Below are 21,541 nucleotides of genomic sequence, written 5' to 3' on the forward strand. Positions count from 1 at the left end.
TTAGGATAACAAGCATAAAGCAACAAGTGTACTGAAGAACACAAGTAGGCATGCCAGAATGGCTATTCTGTCACTATTTACTAATTATAATTTATTCCTTTAAAAGGTTTACATTCATTAATATTGGCTGGCTCAAAGTTCAGCTAATTATGGTTGTTGTTTTTTATAAAAAGAAATGTGCAGGGACAATGTTGTTAGCTGACAGCATGTATACCCCCCCAAAAGATCCAGCGAGATAAATTGTTCCTAAAACTAGAGAAGATGAACGAACCAAATACTACCCGGGGAGAATCTGAAGGTAGAGTAAAATCTGACAAGTAAAATCACAGGCGACACTAACCTTCTACCCCGCTTCCCGTTCCTTCCAAGGGTACCACGCGCCCCTCACGCCCCAGAAAGAAATCACACCCCAGGAACAAATCGAGTGTGAGAGTTTTTTATTCAATTCACAAACAATTTAAAAACAAAATGTTAGTAACACTCTTAGAACATTGGTTTGTTCACTGGATGTTTTCTTTATCTTCACCAATTTTTATTACAAAAATCAGAAAAGTAAAAATTCATTACAATATTTGCACAGTGTAACCACTAGTTGCCTAAACAAAAGCTAATTTCTATAAAACCATAAACTTAACGCGGTTTTATTAAGAGAGAGTCAAAATTCTCTCAGTTAACTGGATACACATAGTGGTATATATTTTAAAGCAGAAACCCCCAAAAACCAAAAACAAGGAAAAAAAGAGAATATAAGTCAGAATAGTCAGTTAAATATTTTGACCTGACAGTTCCTACAAATAGTAACTTCCATTACATATAAAGGAAACCGTTACCTGTGGTAAAAATTGTAGAGACAAGGTAGGAAATGTGGAATAAAAACACAGTAGGTCAGAAGCCAGGCCCCGGCTGTGCGTGTTTTCCATGAAACCCAGGGCAGGAGCCACACCGCCGAAGGGAGACCACGCTGTGTGTCGACAAGTAAAACCCTCACAACACGGCAAGTTGCAAAGTTTCACTGAAGAGACTGAAAAAGACAAGCGTTCTTTCTTCATACAAATCGCTGCCAGAAATCTTTGTAAGGCTACACTTTGCATAGGGAAACCGCCGTCTTGTCAAAAATTCTACAGGAAAGAGGAAAATCAAGCTTTTCAAAATGGTGCCCATGTGCAAAGAGTTAAATTACCAGGCACCTCATTTACTGCCTCCAATTTATCTTGATCAGATATAATTTGACAAAAGGAAAAACGGCAATTTTTGGTGATAGCATATAAAAGGAAATATTGAGATTGGCAGCAGAAAAATGAAATTCCAAAAGTGCATTGTGTAAGAGGCCCACTACCCCGTGGCAGAAACACCTATGCACTCAGTCAGCCCTGCTCGTGCACGCCAGGAATCCCGGGGAACTCATCCAAGACAAGCCACCTTTTCAGAAACTTAGAGCATAAAAAACAAAACAAGTCGTGGCATTCCTTCAAGCTGACGCTACGTGAGCATTCCAAGTCGGGTACTGGGAAGGATGGAGTGTCCGGACAGGCAGGCGCTGGCCTCAGGAGCCGTGGTGCAGGCACATGGCACCCAGCACGGCGCTGTCGTACCTCTCCTCCACCTTCACGGAATTGGAATGCTCTAGCACACTGCTGAGCTCAGGGATACTCTCAGCAGTGTCCCCAAACCCGTGGTAATGTCCATAGTGCAAGTGCTCCCCCGCGTCTTCCACCCAGGAAGGTCTACTGGCTACGCAGCTGCTCGGGCTCCCGTTCAGGTGCAGAGAGCCACACATCTCGGGGCTAACGCTCATGGTCTTTTCTGGCTCCTCGGTCCCGTTAACACAGAGAGAGCCCTGGCTACTTGGAAACGGCCGGCCTGGAACTAATCCATTGCTAATTCCATTAGATCCTGTTAAGCAGTGGTCATTCCTGCTCTCCATCCCATTGAGCTGTGTCGTGGAGGGGAAGTCCAAATGTCCATTGACGACACATCCATTTGTCAATGTATTCGATACGGAGCTACTGTTTTTCATATCTGCATTAAGAAATACACCTGTCACCAAAATTCAGAACCAGAGGGGATGAGAGACTACAAAATGTTTCACTGCTGTTACAATTTTAAAAGATTAGCTTCTTTTCTTTTCTCTCTACAACAAACCAGTTCCTTTTCCAAAGTAAAAACTGTGCACAGGTAGATTTAAAATAAAACACAACAGTAACATCTGCCTGGTAAGACAGGAAACACTGGTGAATCTCAGCAGCACTGTGGAGCCAAATTTAAAAACTCGAGTTCACAAATATACTGCATGAAAAATACCAAGAGTACTGAATAGCCATCAAAAACCTGTTCTCATTTTAAGACTACTCTCGGAGAGGAGTTTTTAAAATCACCCCTGAAAAAGTCCATCAGAACTGAATGTAAGGATTCCCACAAAGGGTTAAAACAAAACACAAAACTTCCCCAGCTTTCAAGGAAAAAAAGAAAAGCAGTCGGTGAAGCAGGTGAATTAAGGAAGCCCCGTGGAGCAGGTGAGACCGTCACGCACGCTTCTTAAAGCGCCCCACCTCGGTCAGGGAGGCACACCCAGGAATATGAAAAGGAACCACTTTTTCATAGTAACACTCAAATCTACACAGTCCTTCTGCAAAATGCCACAAGCAGCACTGGCAGAGCGCAGGGAGTGGCAACTACAGGAAGGAACTGTGAATAATGATGATTCACATGCACACAGTCTTGGGCCAAGAGCACAGTTCTGAAGAGTTTCTTCTCAGTTCGGCCGTTACAGTGACTATGATATCCAAGCTTCCACTTTACCAGGCTACTTTCAAAACCACCAATGTTGGGAAAGAGTTGGTAGTTTAATCTGCATATAGAGACATCCAGTAAGAGGAAGATGTCTTACAGGAAAAAAGGTCAATCACAAAACGTTTGGGCACGTGGGAACAGGCAAATTACGCATATTTCTCTGTATAATGAAACTCGAGAATTAATATTCACGTTCACAGAAATTCACAGAACAGTATAGAGAGTGACCCGAAACTGCGTCTTGCTTGGTGATATTAAATCTGAACCCAACGCTGTGCACTATTAGGCAAGGAATGTGTCAAAGACGGAGGAGCTGAGCTCTACAACCTTCCGAGGGAGAGCTGCTCACGGGGTGAGTCTCCCCTCGAAGGGCTGACTTGCCGCTTCGCCAGCTACAGACCTCTGATCCGCACCTGCACAGAGGTTTCTGGGCGTCCTGCAAACCTTCCTGCCAACAGGCAGTCACGGCTTGTTCAGGGACGAAAACGTCTTCTCGACATTCCATTAATCATGAATTTTCTGGCAAGTTAAGTGACATAGTTTAATAACTGCGACAAATTCTTCAGAGGATTAGGGATTTTTTTTTTCAAATTAACTGATCGCTTTTCTATTTAGTCAAAACTCAAAGCTAAAGAACAAGTGTTTCAAGAACTAAACATGAAGTAAAATAAAAGGAAATAAGACAAGTTGTTGTCAGGGACATATTTAAATTGTTTTTTCAAAAATAAAGTACAAATAACTTTTCCTGGGTGATAAAGTCATGACTTCGGCGGCAACCTTGAGTCATTCAGACAACTGGGACACTGCTAATGGAGACAGAGCTTCTATTCTCAGGTGATGGGGACTGCAAAAGTAAACACGCTGCCTCCAAAACCTGCGCTGACTAGACTCTTTCCTGTTTCACGCTCACTGTGCGTGGACGCTGATTTCCCCTAGTGTCTAGTCAAAGTAAATTAGTTCCATTACGCAATCTCAAAATCAAGGCTAGCTGCTAACTTCCTATCATTACAGCAAATCTAATAAAACTGAGCACGAAGGCAGCAGACACCCTAGAGACCGGCAAAGACAGCTGCCGGCCGGGACCGCGTCCGCAGGCCGCCTGTCTCCAACTGTCCTTCAGTCTGTCCAAGCTGCCTTCGGGACTCACGCCGCCCTCTCGCCCACGTGCCCGTCTACTGCTAGCCATGTCCAGCAACGTCGCATATTTTGTTTGTTCAGTCAGATGTTAGAATGAAACGATGGGAGCATGGGGAAGGTTACTCAGCACCCATTACACGGGATGAACTGGGTCTGAAGCAAAGCATGGCTTTTTCAACGTAACGTTCAAGCTTGGTATTAAACTTAACCTGAAAACCTAGGGAATTAATGTTTGAAGATTAAAGAGTGATTAAACTCCTGCCTTTCAAACAGCACAGAACAATGCCATTTTTTAAAAAAAGCTTGCTTTGAGTTTTGTTATTTATCTTTAGCCAAGGTCTTTAAATGTACTCTCCCCTCAGAATTTCCCTTGGAAAATCTACTCATTTCATTTAATAATTTGGCAAAAAGGTGACTTACACTCATAACAATTCTGTACCTTTTAGAAAGATGTACACATTCTCTTTTCATTTTAGTGAACAGACATAACTTTTTTCATGTATGTCTGGGAAAAAATACATAATCTTTTATCCCCAGTGAAGACTTTAGTACAAAGACACAATAATAAAGTTTTTAAAAATCAGTATCTATTTCCAAATATATTAACGTGTTAAGAGAATGGCTAAAATGTTTTCATGGTCACCTAAATAAAAGAACAGTAGAAAAAGCTAAGTAAATGGATAACTCTTTACTCTAAATGCTAAATGAAACTGAGCCTTTGCCTTTTAAAAACCGAAAATGACTATCAACTGTTTTAATAGACTAAAAATGTTCACATATAAAACGTGCTTTGTGAGACACGGTGTTCAGCATCTTACTAAAGAGTGAATGCCACAGGAACAAAGCAACCAGGGTCGAGTGGAAGATCCCAAATTGGCGTGACTGTTATGAGTCAAACCCACAACACTTCCTAGTCTTCAGCATTCACAGCAAGTCATCCTTCTTGCTGTTTATTGCTTTGAAGTTACTAGCAATAGATGTTCGTTGTGTATATTCGCCTAAAGGTCCTATGTCAGAAAATTAAAAACGCGAAACCTCATTAAAATTAAACAAGGCACATTAAGCAAAAGCTTCAAACCAAAATAGGAAGATTGCACTTGTAGTTTTCATATCCATATAATGCACCAAAACCACTTATCCTTGATTCTACAAACTTGCCCAAGATATGCAAATTATAGTGTAACAGTCTTTAAAAAGCTGGACAACAAAGTGCAAAAATCATTTGAATTTATGTTAGAAATAATACGCATACTGATTCTTGCAACGACAAGGGGTCTGCATTGCTGAAACAGTATATATTTCTATTTCTTTTGGTCCAACAGAACCACCTTCCTGTGGTTTGGTGTCTTCGACCATTGGACCGTTGTTGAAGCTAACGGGAAACTGTCCACTCCCACCTGTTACGACAGCAAACTCTCTATCGACGTGCATTTTGTCAGCATCATCTTCTGTCTCGCCGTTCACTAGTGACATCAAGTAATCCGAGCTTTGAGCTGCACAGAAAACAAAGGCACTTTCAGACTCCCCGTACATGCACCATGACTTCAAGACAAATGTTTCTCATTCCCTTTTGTCAGAGCACTGAATACTCCAGCACTGCCAAATAATTATCTACAGATTACTAATGGACTTGGTACACTACCAAGAAACTTACTTTTCCACAATAAAAAATATTTCCTGGAGTATGCAGTTTCAAGCACAAGTCAAGGAATTTCAGATACCTATCTCATTTACGACTGTTATTTGGAGAACATAAAAGCAGTTATACAACCCAGATACATTTCTAAATATTTTTAAAAATTCAGCATAATCTCTATTATGCCCAAAAACATTCCTTCAGTTCTTTTTCATAAGTAAATACTAAGACAATTCTTGAATAATATCATAGAAATCATTAAAATGATCCTCAAATCAAAGAAAAAAATCAATAATTTCAGTAACAGGAAATAAGATAAAAGCCGAGACTCAAGACAGGTCTCTCAACGTTGTCACCGGCCCTCTGCACCAAGACACAGTAAACATGGAAGCAAACATTACATCTTAGTTCCAAGATATTTGGAGCTGAAGTGGGATATATATATACATACATATATATATATATATATATATGCACATTTCTTACAAAATTATCCTCCTCTGTATCTTGGAGAACAGCTAAGGTGCACATTTAACCCCTTTTCCTCCGAGCACTGCACTCTGTGCAGAAACACCTTGCCGGGCAAACCCCAGTAATCCCTGCCTCTCCGGAGCAGCCACTCTCATTTGATCTATGGCTTCCAAGTCTTAATAAACATGTATTTTTATACAAATGGATCCAAAAATCATTTTTCTACCTTGCTTTTATTAATTTACCATGGCATGAATGAATCGCATCAACTAAGTTCAAAAGAATCTTTCAAGTTGAATGATAATCCACTGTACGGCTGCATTATAATGCTCCCACCACCAAATTCCCCACTACCGTGCGGGTTGCTTCAGTTCTCCTCCCCATCACGAATACCATAACTAAACATCCTTAAAAATGCACCTTTGTGTGCTTTTCTGGTTCCTTGCTCTTAAATACCTAGGATTATTTCTGGGCCAAAGAATATATACAGCAAATAAGTAACAACTTTCAGTGCTTTCTTTCAAATAAACATTTCTCTCAAACATTTACAAACAGAGAAACTAACTTTGCAGCTTTAATTCCTCATAGAGGTCTATGAGTCATGTTCAATATAGGAAGGAGCACACCAGTTCCAGACTACTCTCCAAACTGCTGAAACCAACGATGATAACGTATAGCCCTTATGAGAAAAACGAGTTCTCAATTAGTGTGCAGGAGAAATAGAAACACACAGTGTGAGTTGCGTAGTTGGGGAAAAAGAGACATCTGCACAGGTACGAGGCCAAAAGCACCCTACAGAGAGGTGCTTTAAAACCAGAGGAATTAAACCGTGGATTTGTCTTTTCCACTCAAAGCTTTTAATCCTCCACAGGCCCCAAATCTGACAGGAAGGTTCTATCTTCACTATGAAACAAGGTACCTTAAAGGCATTGGTGGCAACCAGACTGTTTTAAAAAAAGGAGGCAGGGAGTGGGGCGGGTGTTCCAGGCCAGTGGACAAAGCCGCACAACCTTCAGGGCGTCCTCGGTTGGTCATTTCAGAGATGAGGAACCTGCACTCAGCGTGGGATCAGCTTCCCTCCTTCCGCACTCTCTGGCACCTGATAAGCCAACTCAGGTAGTTTCCTGAGAACTGGTGCCGGCTACTGTGACAAAACTACAAACACCTTTGTAACAAGACAGACTTCTCCGGGGATACAATGCAGATATCTTTAAGTACCCACACTCATAAGACATGAGGACGCCCCCCCACCTCCCCCAAACCTTCATAAAAGCAGGAATCTTCGTAGGTTCATTCCCTGACCTCAGTGCCTAGAAAAGTGCCCACATCAATGAACAAAGCCCATTCTCTAGCCAGAAAAGGCATTACAAAGAAAGCAAAAAAAAAAAAAAAAAAAAAAAAAAAATTAAGAATTAGAGTGGCTATAGAGTGGAAGTGGGACATGAGAACAGACCTCCACTAGAGGGCCAGAAGAGCCCATGGCAAAGGGAGTTTGGGGACATTCAAAATAAAAAGATGAGCTGAGGCACAATGCCATTTTAAGGCATAAATTACTCTTAGCTAGAGCCCTATGCAGTGCACTGGGGACTCGCTCTGAAACTGTTCCATTTAGAAGATCCGTGTCTTCTGCTAATGTAGAGTTTCTCATTAATAGAGCAGGATAAAAAAGAAACAGACCAGGGGCTCTCATATTTTAGTAAAGAAATTCTTTAATGTGGGAAGCATGTTATTGCAAACAGCCTAGAATTTATCTTTCTCTGCAAATATGCAATCTTTGTAGAGCCTTGTTTCCATAAAGTATCTGCAAGGATATTTAACAACTTGGCTGATAGTCTAGTTGCCCCAGAACCTTGGAATGTATTTGATAATAATGCTTTCATTTCTTTAATCTTAGCACCTGTAAAGAGGAAGTGCTCAGCTGGATAGGGGCATCCAGGTTGCAATTATTTACTTTTTAAAACTGTACTTCATAAATCATGAAATTAAAATTGGGTCTCTTACAATTTAAACACTGGATCTGGACTTAACTCCTTTCTCCCACCATACCTATTACCATTGCCAAAGGAACTGTTTAAATATTCCACATTGCATCTGAGAAAAAGCATCTGAAATGTCTCTTCCAAAGTTATCAATTTTGATTCCATTTAGGTTTTGGAAAAGAAGCACTTTCCCTGCCCATCTTATCACTCCCAAAGTTTATGGAACATTTTGTAAAGCATCCTTACCTTTTACTTTGGTTGCCAAAGCAGGTATTTGTTGAGAAGATTCTAGTACACATTAGATGATGTCTATTTATGATGGAAATCCACCTAGGATTGGCTCAAAAGAAACCCTCCCAGCTTCCTTCCCCCAGAGGCAGAGTCAAAACCAGGACTGACTACTGCCCAAGAAGGCCTCTCATTTTTGACCTCAGGGCCAGAAAGATGCTTCATTTGGGAAGGCACCCAGCACAATGCAGAAGTCTGCATTTGTATTCTCATCTAAAACTCGAGAACTGAATAAAACTCTTAAAAGACAGTTCTCATTCTAAAACTACATAAAACTATTAATGATCAAGCAGTTTGCAAATGTAGAAAAGGCTTAATTTAGCTTTTAAAAGCCAGGGGTCTGCTGCATTACAGAAACTGTGCCGTCAAGGAAGCTCCTTTTTGTGTTGGCTATGTCAACTCAGGAAGATGCACTCTTACTGCACAACTGGCATGTCCTCAGAACACTGACATACATAAGGTGGACACAAAAGCAAGATTTTCAATGCCAGGCATGCTTCCAAGTATATCTAGCGCTTATGAAAAATGTCTGATCAGACTTAACTTTAAAGGCAATCTCTTGTAGGCAAAAATCAATCTCTGTAGTCCCACATTTAAGATATAAGTGCTCCAGTTAGCTAACACGGCACCACTTCCTAGACACACCCCACACAGGAGGCACCACCTGACATGGGCAGTACCTGGCAAGCAGTATCATACTGTGCGTTGAAGTGAAGCTTGGGCTCATGAGATAGCTTAGTGATTTACCTTCCCTTGTGCCTCCTTAGGTGCCAGAGCGGGAGGTCCAAGTGGTGACCCACAACCCTTAGTAGCCAGGAGCACCAGGACCCCTCACACCCCATGGTGTCCCCAATCTGGGAAGTCTGAGGAAGCTCTTGGTGGTTCTCCAGGAGAGGACCCAGAGAATGTTTCCTTGGTGGCTTGCCACAAATCACTATTAGAACTATTCTCTGGTCTACTATAGAGCACACTTTATCCAAATAACTAAGTGCCTTTTAAAAGCAAAGTCCCGTTAAAATTACAAGAACACCTACAGCCAGTACAAAAGTGGTTCTACTACAAGGTGACCTTTCTTGGGACAACACTCCTGCCATGGCCCCAAATGCAGCAAATGGCATGCGAAATTCAAGAGGGCAGGACACTGGAGACGCCAAGGTCACGGAGGAGCAGGGACAGTTCTGGACCACTAAGGAGGGATTTGGGGTCTTGTTAAACACAGGGCAGATGCATGTGAAAGAGACTGTCCTGAAGGCGTGCCAGGAGCCAGTCCTGGCTGATTCCCACTGCAGCCGCCACACTTTGCTGCCAACAAAGGAGGTGTGTGAGGTTTGCTGAATTCCAGTCTACAACAGTAACAGTGGAAATCCAGGCAACTGCTTGGTTCCTAAATATAATTCAATCAGATTCTATCTGAAAGATGCTATGTCTTCAGGAATTAAAAGAAGCATTTGTTATTTGAACACAATTATGACTGTTCTCTCACTCCAGTCAAATTTTTAAAAAGGTCATTTACTACAAGTTTGAGAACACTAAGGACACCAGAAGCTAGTCTTATCTATCTGTAATACTATGGAACCTAGCAGGAACCACAATAAAAACCTGACTTCTGGAATCTTATGTTTTACATAATTAGCTAACATGTATCATTTAATACACTTAAGTCACAGCTCTCTGCTCTCCCCCAACCCCCCGGGGGTCTGCAAGCCTGGTCAACACCAACAGTTAGAAACACAGTGGAGACTGTTTATGTTAAATTCATCCTGGGAAAAGTGTGCTGAAAAACTTCTCACTGTTAATTTTGAACTGACTCATAACTTGTAGATATTTTTCCTAAATGGTGCTTTTACATTAAATACCTGTATGTTATGTACAAGACGCTAAGATCAATAATAAAGCTGTTGGATTAAAACAAAACTGTGAAATCCACTTCACATCTAACCTCTGCTATCACCACAGCCTACTTCTTAAAACTGTCTCCCAAAAACAAAATAGTAGGTTACTGGGTCAGCCTGTAACTCACAATGCCTCTCTAATCAAGACTCTGGAGCTGCACCCAAAACTACCACTGAGTAAAAACAAGATGAAGGTTTTTCTCAAGGATGGGACTGGCATTCTTTTCTAACCAGGACCAGTGATAATTCAGCCAAGTTTTCAAGGAATACTTATACATGGATAATTGTACTGAGAGTTATTCCTGAAGATTAACCAGCAATGCTAACAAACCTAAACCAATTTTTACAGAGCAGCTGCAGCTGAAGTCCATCTTTCATTGCATCTTGAGCAAATGGTTGATAAATTGGGGGGGGGGGGGGAGGACGGACCCAAAACCTAATTATAGACTGATAGTCCTTACACCACCCTAAATGAACAAAATCCCATATTGGAGAAAATATTAGCTCAAAATACTTTTCATCAAAATCAACCGCTCAATTGGATTTGATTTCACCTTACAGTTTGTGGTCACATCTATTATGTCTGTGTTCTGACCAAAGTACCTTTTGACACTGGTGTGAATGACTGCATGAAAGATACTTTATGAATTTTTGTAGCACAACTTGCTTCCAAAGGAGAGTTTGCATGTAAGCAGTGCAAAAACGCCAAGGCATTATTACTCCCTGAAGTTCTTCTGTATCAATACAGCTTCCAAGGGAAAAATCACTCCAATTACCTTAAAATATCTGAAAATAGTTTATTGAAAGCAGTGAGAGATACTACCTTCTAAGGAGAACAGATAACTCTCAGACATGATTCTAAAGCAAAAAAAAAAAAAAAAAGTTAAAGAGTGAATTTTACAGGGCACACCTCTAAGAGCTAGCTTAGCCAGGAAAATTTCTGGAAGTAATTGCTTTTATAAATTCCACACTTAAAACATCAATATGTCTAATTCTTAAATTCTAGGAAGACAGAATGGACTAAATTTATCACTAAGGTCCAAGTTATGCATTTATGAGCCAAGGTATTATTCCAGGCAGCTGTGGGGAAAAAAAGCCATACTCACACGGCAAAAAAAGGGGCAGTTTTAAACTCTTCTAAATACTTTCACATATGAAGTTATTCAAGTAGTATTTTATATGGATATGTTAGACGAGGGAAAAAAATACTCATTTTTACTTCAGCATGAGAACGAAAAACTTATCTTGCAAAATGAATAATTCAGAATGAGCAAAAACTGAAGCTCACAGATTTAAACAGCAAATCAAAAGACGATGCCAGAAATTAACTGACAACGAAGGAAAGCAACACACATTGAGGTATACACTAAAAAACTGGTCAAAGAATGGAAACAACTATATCTTCATCTTTTGAAGCCAAGAATTTCATTTAGAAAATTCAGGTAGTTGTGTGTGTGGGGGAGAATCTTGTTTTAATAATCAAGAATTCCTGGCCCCAAGATCCCAATTCACAGGGAGTTTATAATGGTAAAAAAAAAAAAAAAAAATCACCACTTCCTTTCCCATAGAGAAAAGAGAAGAGTGGCCAGGGTGGGGATGGCATAAAGGCACCCATCCACGGTTACACAAATACAAATTTACACACACACTAAGCGACACGTGGGACAAATCTCAGCACCACCCTACCTCAGGACAGGAGTGTTAGGAAGTTTAGGGAGGAAATAATTAACATTCAGCAGAGAAACGAGGAATTCCAGAAAAGGAGCTGTGAAGTCAGGCACATCAGTGTCCAAGGCTTCTCCTGTGACGGTGACAGAACATTATCACTTCATGTGCGCGTGGGGCAGCGCACAACCTGAGCTTTGCCTAATTATTCCCGCAAACTTTAAACAAACGCCAGGCTCCAACCACATGTCTTTCTGAATCAGCCAGCAGCCTCGGGCTGAGCACCAGGAATGGGCAGTTTGGGAAAGCCGAGTTTAACGAGCAAAGTGCGCACCCCTTGCTCTGGTCAACCAAAACAGATACTTGTCTGTAGGAGGAAAATAAAACCCCCGGAACATCTGCATGATTCTTCAAAATGTGTGTGTAGTACAGACTTTAGGACACTGAAATTTAAGTTTCAGGAATCCCTGGAAAGGCTTTTCAGGATACTTAAACAATGAGTTATTGGCCAACTCAACTGACCTTAAGAGGCTAGCTCAAAAACTCTTTAGGTATGTTTCTGAGTCTTACTAAAATGTTAAGTGACGTTCTTCTAAAAAAACTAAACAGAAGTTATGATTCATTCTATAAGCTAACATACTGGACAGGGACACATACATAATTCTTGCAGGAGAGCAGAATAAAGCTGACACTTAATACCATTCCAAAATATTAGCCAGGCATTAAATAAAACAAAGAATATTTTAAAAATGTGGATGCTCCTAAAGGGCTTTTAAATCATATTAGAGGGGCCGGCCACGTCACCGAGTGGTTAAGTTCATACGCTTCACTTTGGCAGCCCAGGGTTTTGATGGTTCAGATCCTGGGCATGGACATGGTACCGCTCATCAGGCCATGTTGAGGTGGCGTCCCACATGCCACAATTAGAAGGACCCACAACTAAAATATACAACTATGTACTGGGGGAATTTGGGGAGAAAAAGGAAAGAAAAAAAAGATTGGCAAGAGTTGTTAGCTCAGGTGCCAATCTTAAAAAAAAAAATAGAAAAATATATTGGAACATGGCACAAATAAATGACAACATTGAACAATATTTCACCATTAAAAAACATCACTTTTGAATTTTAGACACACCTTCATGTTGTACTTATAATTATTATAGCATCTTTCTAGAAATTATTAGGCCAGCAACTTATAAAATTTATGAACTTGGTATGTTTTAAGTTCATATATTCATTTCTACAAAAACGTCACATAATCACAAGTTTTTATAGTGACCAAGATTTGAAAGTCATAGATAGATAACATACTTTTTATCAACTTGATAGGAAAAAAAAAAAGTTTTCGTTTGGATACACTGCAGTCAACTTAAAGAGGCACAGCATTGAAAAGAGGATGTTGACCTAACATCAAATTTAAAGTCCAAGAAAACCTCAAGCCACCCAGGGTTTTCTCATACTATACTTGATTGGTTTTTTTTTAAACTGAAAGGTACAACTTTGTATTTCTCCTCAGCACATCTTGAATGCATAATCTCAGCGTGATTACTTTTCACTGTCACGTCTAAATTTCTGTTTCTGTGTAAGTTTGCTAAATATTCCTGCTAAGCTATCAATTTGTCTCCTGATTAGAAATTTTATACACAGGTATACATAGGTGATTTTTTTTCCTAGGTGTAAGGGAGGTTTTTTCAACTTGGAAGAGTGACTAACTGACTCTGCTTATGTGCAAATTCCAAAACTAACTAAAGATAAAAAAGGTGGAAGAATACTTAAAGCTAAAATAACTTACCTTAGAGACTTAAGTCCTCAATGTCAAACTGACAGATCAGATCTTGCTGGGACAAACACATATTACACTGTGGGGTATGGAGAGCAGCTGAGGGCAAATGACAGTGCAAGTGGAAGAGAACAGCAAACATCGACCTTACCAGATGTGAAGTTATGTTTTACTATCAGATCAACAATTCTTATAAGCTCAGGAAGATGTACAGGAAACAAAAAAAATCAGGCACGGCGGCAGATTTTTTTTTAATAGTTATATTTCGAACAGGTACAAAAAATGAGAAAAATATTTCTATTTCATGGCAGATGAACCTGGGTGTGCAGAAAGTTATATATACACATTCACATGTGAGCTGTCAACACGCCCTCTTATATCCTTCCCTTTTGTTTAATGGTCAATCTTCAAAGTGGCAATACGGGAAAAACTCCACCATCACTGTGCCAGAATCCTCGGGGCACAGTACCTCCTTAAGTGAAGGTCTCATCTCCAAGGTGCTTTCAGCCGTAAGAAAGAACACACATTAAAGAAAGGAAACAAGTCTGCTCCTTCCCACCCACAAAGTGCTCTCACCTTCAGTTCTAGCTCTCTTTCCTCCAAAGGGTTCCGAATCTTCCAAGCATCTCTTGCGATTTGTTCCCACACTAACATGATTAGGAAATATATTCTGATGGCCCCCATTTAAGGTGCCATTATTACAGAAACGGTTCAGATGACAATTCTGGAGGTTCAAGAGAAACTGGGTACATTCTTGGAAACCCTGGGTTTGAGCAATGTCTGCTGCTGTCAGGCCACTGGCATTTCTCAGGCTGTATGACACAAAAACACTGAATTACATCCCATTAGCATTTTCACCTGGTCTCTGCTCCTGCTGCACTGACTATCTATCTGAAAGTGATATGCAAGAGTATACAGATTTACAGCAAGTCTTCATTAAAGAAGGAGTTACTCAATCCTAGCTCACCAACTAACTTCTCTCTTATGCACATTTGATTACTAAGCAAGATTTGGGAGATAGTAATTTAAAAATCAATATACTAAACTTTAAAAAAAGCATCTTCCTATTTAACTTCTCAAAATCATTTTTTATGTTAGTCTGAAGAACCTAAATTTATGCTAACTTCAGACTTAACCTGAAACTGAATTCTATAGTATTTGCACTTAATTTTAATAATCCATTCCTTTAGCTCGAGTAAAATCATAACAAACAAACATGTACTGAAATTGTCCATGGCATTCTTAAAAATTGGCTTCCTAAAGACAAAGGTAATTGGCTTACCAACAAGCCAGATTTTATGCTCACATGTGACACTATAAGTGGAAGTTTAGAAGGATGTCCTGACATCAAAATAACTTATCATTAGACTGGAGATATGAAAAGCTGAGTTGTTTTTTGGGCGTGCTGAGGAAAACTTACAGGAGTATTACATTTTGACATTCTAGAGCATTTGAGGGGATGTTTCCTGTGAAAAACCTTCTAATACTGTCCCAGGAACTCATCCCCTAAGCTAAGAGTCCTACCACTGAAAAGAAGCAACATCATCTAATGTGGTTGATGACCACTAACAAGTAAGAGTCTGATGTCTTCTACAGCAGCTGAGACTCAGATTAAAGGAGGAGGTGGTGACAGAGTAAGTGCAAGAGGAATATCAACGAACCAGGTCAACTTGTAAACCTTAATTAGGAAACAATAAAAATTTAGGGAACAAAAGCAACTCCATGTTGAAGCTCCCCTGTAAGGCAAGAAAATACACTGCTCTGTGAAATAAATCTTCAAAAAATCAAAACAGGTTGTTAGCTGCAGGCTGATAAACTGAAACTGGAGAAGCAGCAAAGAGAGCTCTCATACCTACTCAGCAAGCTACACTACAGACACAGCAGAGGTGTGATCAAATACAGGCCTTCCTTTGTGTCACTGAAATAGCCGATGCAGAACCTCTGATGCTTGTTTCCTATGTTAATGTTAAGGCAAAAAACCAAAAACATCTCAGAGTGAAAACTACAGAATCAGGGACAAATAGGGTTTTTTCATTTTAAAGATAACAATAAGCCTTGCATTCATATTTCCAGCCGTCACACTCATAAAGCTCCAACTTCCGAAATAAAAAATCTATTTATGTTTGGACAATCACTCAACACGTCTTCGCCTTTTAAAGCATGAGGTAAAGAAATGTATTATACATTCCTAGGAAAGGTGAAAGCCTAACTCAATGTAGTCAGATACAGAAGACACAGACTTGAGAATCACAGAAACCAACACTACTTCCTTAAAAATATAAGGCAGTTGTGTACAGGACTTTCAGGGACTAAAACTGACATTTTCACTTGACTTTATGGCTGTGAATTCTGAAGAATATTATTCCAGAAATTTCATAATATTTTTATTTTGATATATGAATTAAATAGAAAGGAAACACCAAAGTTTTGGCAGAGTGAATTACATTAATTATGTGTATACAATGATCATATACTTGATTTTTTAATATTAATGTTACTGAAGCATAACATTCAAGTAAGTATACAGGCTGGATGGTTTTTTTAAATGGTGTATTTCATTTTCAGAAGATATCACAAGTGAAGATGTCCAAAAGGTCTCCTCTATCAAGAATGTGAACAGAAAAATAAGTTGCCACGTAAAAATTAAAAATAAAATTTAACTCTTCAAAATTTGAAAGAGAAGACCTAGAACATAAGCAAAGTTTATAAAACATGGTTTCTACAGGCAAATACGGACTTTCCAAAATCAAAGACTATGGAAATGAGAAGCTGCTGCTTAAAATTAGGACAAATAAAGTTGACAGTAAAGATGACTCCTCAGTGGATCAGAGAATAAAAAAGAACAGCACATGGATTTGTTAAAGAGCATTTACCACTACAAATGCCAGTTCACCAAGGAAAGCTGAGACCCTTAAGGAGCACACCAACAATCTAAAGTTGCTGAAAAGCAGAACATCCAAAACTACACTCAGTTCCTTTACTCTTCATTCAGAAAATGAACAGTAGACTGAACGTGGGTTACAGTAGCAAGTTTACTGTTCTTCCAAGGAAATATAACCTTTAAGAAAACTAAGCAGGGCCGGCCTCATGGCCGAGTGGTTAAGTTCGCATGCTTTGGCGGCCCAGCATTTCACCAGTTCGAATCCTGGGCGTGGACAATGGCTCCGTTCATCAGGCCATGCTGAGGTGGCATCCCACAGGCCACCAAGTGGAAGGACCCACAACTAAAAATACACGACTGTGTACTGGGGGGCTTTGGGGAGAAAAAAGGAAAAATAAAATCTTAAAAAAGAAAACTAAGCAACAAATTTTTGGCAATACTGGGAGACCATGGAGACTGTACATGTTTGCGTGGGAGCATCTGTCCAGACGTAAAATAATACGCAAGGTCTCCTTGCCCTGCATCCTCCCCACCAAAAGCAGTCAAACACTTGCACACCACTCCACGTAGACAGAGCCACTCAAATTTCTAGGTGGTGTGAGGTATTATCTTTAACATTCAAAAGGACTACAGCCAACTCGTGCTATGTACTCCCCATGTACGGACCAAGCAAGTAAGAGACGACAATCACAAGTCAAACAAATTCTTTGAGGGACTGGAAGTCAAAGTGATGCAAACGGAAGATCAAAACATTCTAGAAAATGGATGGACAGATATCAGAATCTGAGACATATGGTGACTGGGGAGAATTAATAGGGAGATGATAATTTTGCATTATCCCTATAGTATTGTCAGAAATGGAGACAGAGTATCCGTTCTCTGCTGCTAGTCAGCTACAGAAGGTTTCAACTACATTATTTCTCATGTTACTGAGACCGAACATACACAACATATAGTTCATCTTCACAGTGTTTCTATTCCTCTCCAGCAGAAGGAGCTGTTAATACCTGACTCTGGTACACAGCAACAAAACCAGCCGCCCCCCTCTCTTGCCTCCAAAGGTTCTCCTTCACATCTCCTCTCCTATGTATCTACATTCACTCCTCTGTGCTCTAAGCCTGGGAAACGTTTAACTCCCTAATTGTGCTCTGCTCACATTTAAAATCTTCCAAGTGGCTGCTCAATCCTAGAGTGCACGTCACAGAAAGCAGACAGAAAGGAACGTTAGGTATCATCTAAGCCAGGGTTAGGCACTTTTTCTGAAAAGGGCTAGATACTAAGTATTTTGGGTTTTGCAGGCCACAGTCTCGGTCACAACTACTCCACTCTGACGTCGTAGCCTGAAGGGAGCCTTACACAATAGGTACACAATTGAGTGTGGCTATGTTCTAATAAACCTTTATTTATGGGTACTGGAATTTGAATTTCATACAATTTCACATATCATGAAATACTGTTGTTCTTTTGATTTTTGTTCAAACACTTAAAAATCATTCTTCGTGTACGGGCCACACAAAAACAAGCAGTGGGTTGGATCTGTCAAGCAACATTTAACCAATAGATGATACTGGCATCTAGTTTTCTATACTTTGGAACAGATCTCTATGGTTCCTGAAAAAGTCTTTCTAGTAATTTTGTGCCCTATTCAATTCAAACAAAAATAACTTGTAAAAAGTTGCTAAGTCTGTTAAAGCACAAAATTTTAAATACCAAGAAAAATATCTGAATGTCAAATAAATGTCAATGTCAAATAAAAGACCCTGACAGAGCACAGAGAAGTAATACAATCATTCCTATTCCATTTGAGTGTTTTTTGTAAAAAGTTTTAAGTGTCTTATAGTTGAATTAGGGAATGTGCTTAATACGACTAAGATGAAAACTGTCTTTACAGGTCTGAATTCCTCAAACCACTTTTTAATATTTAATAGGTAGAGAGGACTTTCAAATGTACCACAGAGGCTGAAAATCCTGTGGGGGGGGGGGGGGTTCCAAACAAAGACTACAATAAATAATCATTAGATGGTATAGTCCTTGAAACATTTTAATTTTTAACAAAAGAGGCTCAGGTCTTTAAACTCTTTTTTCATATATGCTTTCCTACTTGTTAAGCATGTTTCAATTTTAATGTTTTAGGAGTTCAAACAGTAATCCTGGTTCAAACGTATCAACAATTTATTAAACCATCAAATTCTATTCAGTGTTTCAAGTTTAAGTAGATATTAAACCTAAGCTACCCTCTGCTATTTTCCTAAAACTCAATGGGAGCTGGACACACGAATGTGACTTAGGATTTACAGGTTCTATGACAATTTCACATTCCAATGTGGCACTTTCTTCCATTACACTACTTGCAAGCAGTCAAGCCCTCACCCTTTGGTCCCTAGGTATTCACTGCTGTGGGATATGGCCTCACTGCGTGAACTGCTGGCCACTGCTATCAACCTCAAGTGAGGCTGGGAAAGACCAAGTTCTTCTGAACTGCAGCCTTTACACACGTTAGTCCAAAGGGAAATTTACAGTACCTGGAAGAAACTGTTCAAAACTACTCTCAAAAACTATATTTTGCATAAACATTGGGGTAGTAATCAAAGTGTTCACAATATTTTTAGACTAAATCTTTAAAAAACATACACTTTTGAACTTAGCATCGTCAGTTTGATGCACCTGGGCAATCAGACTATGCCTGATCTAAAATTTACCTTTGTCCATTTCTGAAAACAAGAGAGGTCCCAAGTGGGACTGTGCTGTGAGGTCATCCTAAAGGTTAGTTTACCTTCTCTTGTCTTCTCCAATATCCACTTGAAAAATCTTTGAAAGTGGGCAGAGATTTTAAAAATTAGACACCAATCAACTTGATGTTCGAATTAGGTCTAGTCTGTTGAAGTTTTAAAATTGACTTTCTTTAAAAGAAAGTAGACATGATCAGACTTTTAGGCTAGTAAGATCAATTTGCTACAATTTATGATGGAAGTTATGGTGACCATGCCTGTATCTGTAGTCTAGTTCCCATAACATTCACCAAGACTATGAAAAGCTGTCTTTGGGCAGGGCACCCATTTTCTCCCAATAGTTCCTAGTATTCTTTCAAAATTGGACTATGAAAACACGGGAAGACATAGAATCATCTTTACTGTGAATTACTTGTTCTGCTGAATAACTGGCAAAATAAATCAAGCTGGTATTAACTTTACTAAAGTTAAAACACAAATGCTTATATGTTATATTTTCTGTCATAAAATTCTGAAGAGAGTATTAAAATTTATTATAGCTAAAAATGTTTCCTCAAAGAACTTTATATAACAAAACTCCACTCTGCTGCCAGCTAACTCCCCATCTATTTTCCACTTATAGTGTCACAACCTCATAACAGAGAAGCCATTCTAATAACAACAGTTTTTTTTTTTTAATTTGAAAAACCACGGATCAGGAAATACCTGAAATAAAATTTTTAGAATCTGAGTTGTCACATCACCTTCAGGATGTTTTCTTTTCGTTAATGCCATGTGACAATGAAAAATAACCACAATTTTTATATAAATAATATTTCTGTTAAAATTCTGATCTCAACTTAACTATTGTTAGTTTACAAATAAAAGGTAGGTATCATAATAGGGTAAGCAAAGCATGCAAATCTAAAGAGTCTAGATCTGAATTCCTAGATTAGCAGTAAAACCAATCACCGCAACAAATACCTCAACAGTATGCCTCGAGTGGAGAAAGGAAGCCATACTGAACATTCAATGCCACAACCGTAAGGTTTCGGAGAAGCACCTGTGGCAGTTTCAGCAGTTTCTATATGGAATGCTCCCCCTTTCTAGGATTACTTGAAAAAATCAAGTCAATTCGAATTACGTAGCTGTAAAACATTGACATGTGTAGTTTTTACAGATTCAGAATCTTCTGTGTGATTTAAAACGGGCAATGGTTCATAAAACAGGAAACTTAAACTATAAGGGATCACATATTTGCAGGCAACATTTGGATTAAAAATACATATACATACATGAGGTGCAGAAGCACAATTACTGAGCGTAAGCCATTGTCATGTGACCACCTTGACCAAGAGCTACTGTTCCAAAACGCTGCCTTTTCAATTACCTCTAGTAATTTTTAGCATGAAGCCCATTATGTCAATATTTCAACAAAAGTTTAACAGTATGGACTAAAAACCATTAACTCACGATTCTGGTTACTTTAAAATTTGGTATGCTGTATCTCAAATACATTAGTAACTATTCCTAGATGGAAATAAGCAAATACATGGAATCATTAAAAAAAAAGATTTAAAAAAAACATTACTAAAAGTCCATTTGTACAGACAAAACATTAGCAAACATCTAAAATATCTTCAGTAAAAGAAAAACATGTGTTTATTTTTAACCCTTTGGTATCCAAACTCTTAAATAATTATGAAAACTTTCTTAAATATATTCTTTAGGTAACAATAGGAAGAAACTATTTTTTAAAGTTTCTACCTGAATAAATTTGGTGCCAAGTTTTCATTTCAAGTTCAACATTACTGAGGATAGTTTTACATTGCAACTGAACCCCCATTATGTTTGCATACATTAAAATGTAACAGTATCATTCAAAGAGTCTGATGAAATACTTAACATGCTCCTACTATAATTTAGCAAAGGGAAGAGAAAATTAGATTTAGAAATCACTGGTTTTACTTGAAAGCACTAGTTATAAAAGGAGTGGTTAAACAAATATTAAAACTATATAATCAAGCTGTTATGAAAAACAATCAAAATTCTAAACTAAATTTGTCAACAACTCTAGAATACTGTCAGTCCACCATCTGCTCCTGTCTGGCAGGCAGACTTCAACAGCTATCTCATGAAGCAATTCCTCCACCGTGCCTGTTAACGTTTTAATAAAAGGAAAAAGAGCCAGGAAATAGCAAGATCAGACAAGTTTGCGGTCATGATAATTAGGTAAGGGAGGCAGCACCAGGAGGCAAGGAGACTGGAATGCAGAGGATCCCAATCAGAAACTACTACTTTAGAGTTATAATTCT

The 21,541-nt window shown here is 39.0% G+C and overlaps 1 protein-coding gene across 2 annotated transcripts in view; it reads right to left on the reverse strand.

The window, feature by feature from the left end:
- Nucleotides 1–420: 420 nt before the first annotated feature.
- The window catches only part of ANKRD10 (ankyrin repeat domain 10), a 34,083-nt gene continuing 12,962 nt past the window's right edge, over nucleotides 421–21,541 (reverse strand). For both annotated transcript variants that reach the window (XM_023621841.2, XM_014732193.3), the window contains exons 4-6: nucleotides 14,214–14,449; nucleotides 5,325–5,420; nucleotides 421–2,019 (exon numbers count right to left, since the gene is read on the reverse strand). In XM_023621841.2, coding sequence (XP_023477609.1) covers nucleotides 1,544–2,019; nucleotides 5,325–5,420; nucleotides 14,214–14,449 — 808 coding nt within the window. In that variant the 3' untranslated portion in view covers nucleotides 421–1,543. The remainder of the gene's footprint in view (nucleotides 2,020–5,324; nucleotides 5,421–14,213; nucleotides 14,450–21,541) is intronic.

Source organism: Equus caballus, chromosome 17 (assembly GCF_041296265.1).
Source record: "Equus caballus isolate H_3958 breed thoroughbred chromosome 17, TB-T2T, whole genome shotgun sequence".
In the NCBI taxonomy this organism is placed as follows: Eukaryota; Metazoa; Chordata; class Mammalia; order Perissodactyla; family Equidae; genus Equus; species Equus caballus.